Source organism: Salvia splendens, chromosome 14 (assembly GCF_004379255.2).
Source record: "Salvia splendens isolate huo1 chromosome 14, SspV2, whole genome shotgun sequence".
NCBI classification, from domain to species: Eukaryota; Viridiplantae; Streptophyta; class Magnoliopsida; order Lamiales; family Lamiaceae; genus Salvia; species Salvia splendens.
In genome coordinates this window covers 24,919,827-24,924,581 of record NC_056045.1, presented here as the reverse complement: position 1 = coordinate 24,924,581, position 4,755 = coordinate 24,919,827, and the positions used below count along the sequence as shown (strand labels likewise).

Here is a 4,755-nt window from a genome sequence, read left to right as displayed (position 1 = left end):
GGCACATTTTATAAAAATAAAAACTTACTAAAATAAAAATAGACAAAATTTGTAGGGTATACCAGAATAGAAAAAGAATGTGGAGTAGTATTATTTGGGGATGAAGGGAGTATATAAACTAAATTAATAAACCACTTATAAGAAAGCATGTTTAAAAAGTTTTGATACTAATTTGACAGTGTGTGTTTCGTTAGACTCGTCGCTTCTCCAAATAAATAAGTAAATAAATAAGTAAATGTTGATTAGGAGTAAAAATTTATAATGCCTCTAGAAATTTAAATTGGGCATAGAAAATTCAGGGCAAGTTGACTTCAGACTTCGTCAAATTCATGAAAAGGATAGTCAATTTGGCAGTTTCTTTTCTTTTTCGAAAATAAAGATTTTATGAAGACTTGGAGAAGAAGCTGCAATTTGGCAATGATTTTGCAATTATACTACTCCATGTATTAATGTATAAATTGTATATATTGATAAAATGTGTGATCAATATTGAACCATATTTTATTGTGCATATCTAATTAATCGTGATTACATGTACTAGTGTATGAAACCATTGATTTTTCCTCCTCCACTGATATTCTTGTTCCGGACGTAAACCTCATTGATGTTCACACGAAAAATAATAATCCTTTTATACTCCTATGTCATTTTTATATAGAAGTGGAATTAATATATCTTTGTCAATTTTGATCCTTATTTTCTCGATTTATAGGGTTAAATTAAATGTCCGCTTTCAAGATAACACCCTTTTATATACTGACGTTTCTCTGTCGCAAGTTTTATTTCTATTATATTAGTAGTATAATTTATACATCAATAAAATAAAATTACTACAAACTTAGAAAAAAAAAATAGACTAAGTGATTGGTGATAACACGTTGTATACACGAGGAACATAGGATGGACAACTAATTTGGATTATTGTGTATGGTGGTTGTGAAAAGGGGATACCAAAATTTTCGATTTTTTTCCCATTTTGGTGATACATAAATACAGCTTAATTAACAGCCAACTAAAATAACAAATCGCATGAGTCGTCGTTTCTCCTTCTCGAACTATTTTGTTTTTTCAATACTACTATTTAATAATTTATTTGTTTTCAAATGAACTTGAAAGTCGGAAGCATACGTTTTGCCTGCATACGTCGTTTATCTATTTTCAAAACGTGGTTTTCAGGAAATTTTCTAATTAACAAGTTTCCCAATTTTAGTCAACATTCTAGAAAAAAAAAATATTAAGTGCATAAAATAATAGTAAACCTTAATCTCGACGGGTAGGAGCCAGAACAGGAGGCTTTGTAAGATTAAATAAATAAATATCGATGCACAGATAAATTTGTGAGGTGGGTAACTTTAAACACCAAACACATAATCTTTTCCTAAATTAGGAAACAATTATCATGCAATTCTTTATATGCTCGAGTCTCGACTCCTTATTGCTATGCTACTCATTTAATTGACAATTATCCGACGACCGAGTAACTTGAATACCTATCAACAAATAATTCGTGGTAAAAAAAACCATATTTCTTCTTCATCTATGAACAAAATTCATATATGAGTTGTAATAAAATATTTACTATTTATCTATAAGTTTACCAAAAATAGATTTGTGTTAAAATGACAATACCTCTTAAAGTGACACCATACCACTATTCCTAGCCAATCATTTGTACACGTGGACAAATAATCAGCTGCCATATGACAGCAATCTATAGATTGCAGTGTAGCGTTTATAATATTACAGGATACGTGATGTCACAATTTCACTTTAACAGGTGTTGTCATTTTAACGTACCCCTACCAAAATATATTTAAAAAATAAAATCAAAATGCATATTTTTAGTCCTGAATTGATAGTTTTCATATTTAAACTCTAGTTACTTATGGTTTATATAGAGAGTATAGGTGTTGGAATATTTATAAGTAAAAAATAAAAATTGAATAATATATGACTGTTTTTAACTATTTTTTTTAGTTAAAAAAAAATTTATGGGTGGCCATGTGGCAATCACTCATTGGCCAACTCCAATACGCGCATTTTATCTCATGCTTTGGACAGTTGCAACGTCGTGCTTAAGGGCTAAGCACATGTTGATGTATTTTGGAGTGACGCTAATTATTAAACACGTTGGTGCGTGTGCTTCTTAGAGCATCTCCAAGGGGGAAAGGTATATTGAGAAGGTATATTTCTCATTTACGTTCTCAAAAATGTTATTATACCTCCTTGAAAAATAATGGACTCCAAGGAAAGAAAGTAAATTAAAAAGGCAAACAAAATAACTAACTTTTTACCTTTTCTATCAAGAAGAGGTAAAGATACCTTCTCAAAATGAAAGAAGGTATAATACCTCCTCAAATACCCTTTTCTTTGGAGCATGAAGTTTGATGAAGAAGAGGTAAATATGGTAGTTATTTCTCTTTACCTCTCCATTTACTCTCTCCCTTGGAGATGCTCGTACTGAGATAAGGACATTGTACGAGGCGCCGTGCTATGGATATCTGGTGAGATTTTATGGTTCTTTCTATACTCCAGACTCCGGGCAGATAGGTATAGCTTTGGAGTACATGGATGGTGGATCTTGGCTGATTTCCTTCGCATACGCAAGACTATACCAGAGTCACTTCTTTCCATCATGGTGCAGAAACTCTTGCTTGTATGTGGTTTCTTCAGTTTCAGTTTCAGAATCATCTTATGATCAGAGTACTAGTTATCTTGATTTTCACAAACTTCTCTTTCTGTTTGAAGGGACTGAGTTGCTTGCATGGAGTTAGGGACTCGAGCCATATAGGCCGCTACTTCATCGCCAAACAGGAGCTCTACATTGCTCAATAAATGGCACTCCAGACCAGAGCTTACCTACATGTTCTTATCCTCAATGTTTTAACTCTGCTGTGTCAATAGTTAACAAGTTATTGAGTAATCATTTAACAAGATCATATTTTAATCCTTTTTGTTACTTTATATATAATGGCAAAAGCCAATAATTGAGGTTGTTACCTTTCTTTTGCAACAAGCTTGCAAGTCAAAACGTAAAGGTGTATTGTCTCCTTGTTTTGTGCCAACTGGAAATTTGATGCTACACAAACAACAAATTAGTGAAACATAGTACAAAAGCATTTGCAAGGAGACTATTAGAGACTTGAATTTCACTTATCTCATATAATAAGAATTTACATAGCCTCTGCAGGAGATTCATCCCACAAACATAGTAAAAACTTTGGTTAAATGGAGCTAATGTATACATAAGCAACATTGTCAGAAGAGAAAATCCAAATAATTTATAGGGGATTTTGGAATAAACATATCACTACAAGGTTTCCTTACTCCCTAAATTGTCTACATAGAACATGACACAGACCCAACGATCATGCATCTGAAAGGGGCATCTCATATTGTCGTCCCAAACGTTTAGCACTTCCGTCTTCAATGACTGTCTGCAACAGTTCATACTTGTTGTAATGTGATTTCAATATCTCCTTTTGCTGGTTTGCAAGTTTCTCTTCCTCTGCTCGTTGCGCCTACATCATCAACACAACACAACTTGCTATGATATATTCTAAAGAAAGCTGAGCTCCTGAAGATATCAAAGTTACTTACCTCGAGCACTGTTAATGCTTCTGCAGCATGTCTTCCCACTGCAGCCTTGAGTTTCTTCGCTACCTCGAACTCAGGCTCCTTCGGGTCCAACCAACGACAAATGATTTTGCGTCCTGGCTTCCTGGGACGATCATCGAACATCTCCAGTCGAGCAGCAGACGCCCTGACAGGCCGTGGCATCCCTAATATCATGAAAGGTAATTTCCCCATCTCCTCAATGATACCCGCGGCCTGTTTTGGGTTTTCCATCTCCACAAGAGCAGATTGTGCCGCTTTCTTGGGTTCGAGATAAACGGGGATGAACTGAACACTCTTCACATACCCAAACTGATTAAAAGCAGTTCTCACCACAGATTCAGTAACTTGGGGTGCCAAGTTATCCACATAAATTGTCCTTTTAACCTTCTCCAAGAATGCATTATACTCTTCCTCACATGAATTGCCCATCAGTCCCAAATTTTGGTTTCCTTTTTTGCCTAAAAATGCACAATTTTAAAAACAATTTAAATAAAAACAGCTGCAGAATTACGCCTTTCCATAGATTCAAATTTGAAATCATAACCTCTCTCCAACACCATAATCAATTGTGAAAACGATAACTGAAAACTGAATTTTGATTTCAGGAAGCAAACAGCTCATGTATCACGTTGGTTCCAAATACCGGCGGTGAAACTTCGAGAACGATAGCCAGGAGCTAATTGTTGAGCTCAAATTCTACGGAAAATTGAATGCGCATAATTTTGTTTTGCATCCATTCCAAATTGTGGCAAAAAACAAAAAACTAGATGAATCGAGAGTGGTACCTGGTTGAACAAGCAATGAGCTTCTGATAGAGTGATTTGAAATCAATTTTGAAGTTTAGGGTTTCTCAGATGTTAGTGAGACAGAAATGACCGCGATGAAGTTACCATTGTAGATGCTTTACCCAGTCGAACAGATCTAACTACTCATTAAATAATGGAGTACTACTATTACTATATTAAATTAATTATTGAACATGAATCTTATGATAAATATCGATAAGTATGCAAATCTACAAATAAATTAAAATACCAAATAATGAACAAATATATAGTTTAAGCATTTCTATCTCGAAGCAAATCAGGTGACAGACTTTATAGTTAACTGCGGTCTGAAGATGCATGAAATATTTCG

The 4,755-nt window shown here is 34.1% G+C and overlaps 1 protein-coding gene across 2 annotated transcripts; it reads right to left on the bottom strand.

Moving 5' to 3' along the window:
• Positions 1-3,119: 3,119 nt before the first annotated feature.
• LOC121763314 lies at positions 3,120-4,554 on the bottom strand. Of its 2 annotated transcripts, XM_042159309.1 has the most exons (4): positions 4,404-4,534; positions 4,163-4,314; positions 3,601-4,076; positions 3,120-3,521 (listed from the first exon to the last, which is right to left on the bottom strand). In XM_042159309.1, exons 2-4 carry the CDS (start codon positions 4,176-4,178, stop codon positions 3,369-3,371), a joined length of 645 nt encoding a protein of 214 aa, XP_042015243.1. In that variant the 5' UTR covers positions 4,179-4,314; positions 4,404-4,534; the 3' UTR covers positions 3,120-3,368. The 2 variants fall into 2 exon arrangements, with proteins under 2 accessions (XP_042015243.1, XP_042015244.1); XM_042159310.1 differs by lacking the exon at positions 4,163-4,314 and having other exon boundaries at positions 4,404-4,554.
• Positions 4,555-4,755: the final 201 nt, after the last annotated feature.

Excerpts from the sequence above, each read along its gene's own strand:
- LOC121763314 (XM_042159309.1), bottom strand. Across the intron at positions 3,522-3,600 it reads AAGCATTAACAGTGCTCGAG|GCGCAACGAGCAGAGGAAGA; the intron begins GTAAGTAACTTT and ends TTGATGATGTAG.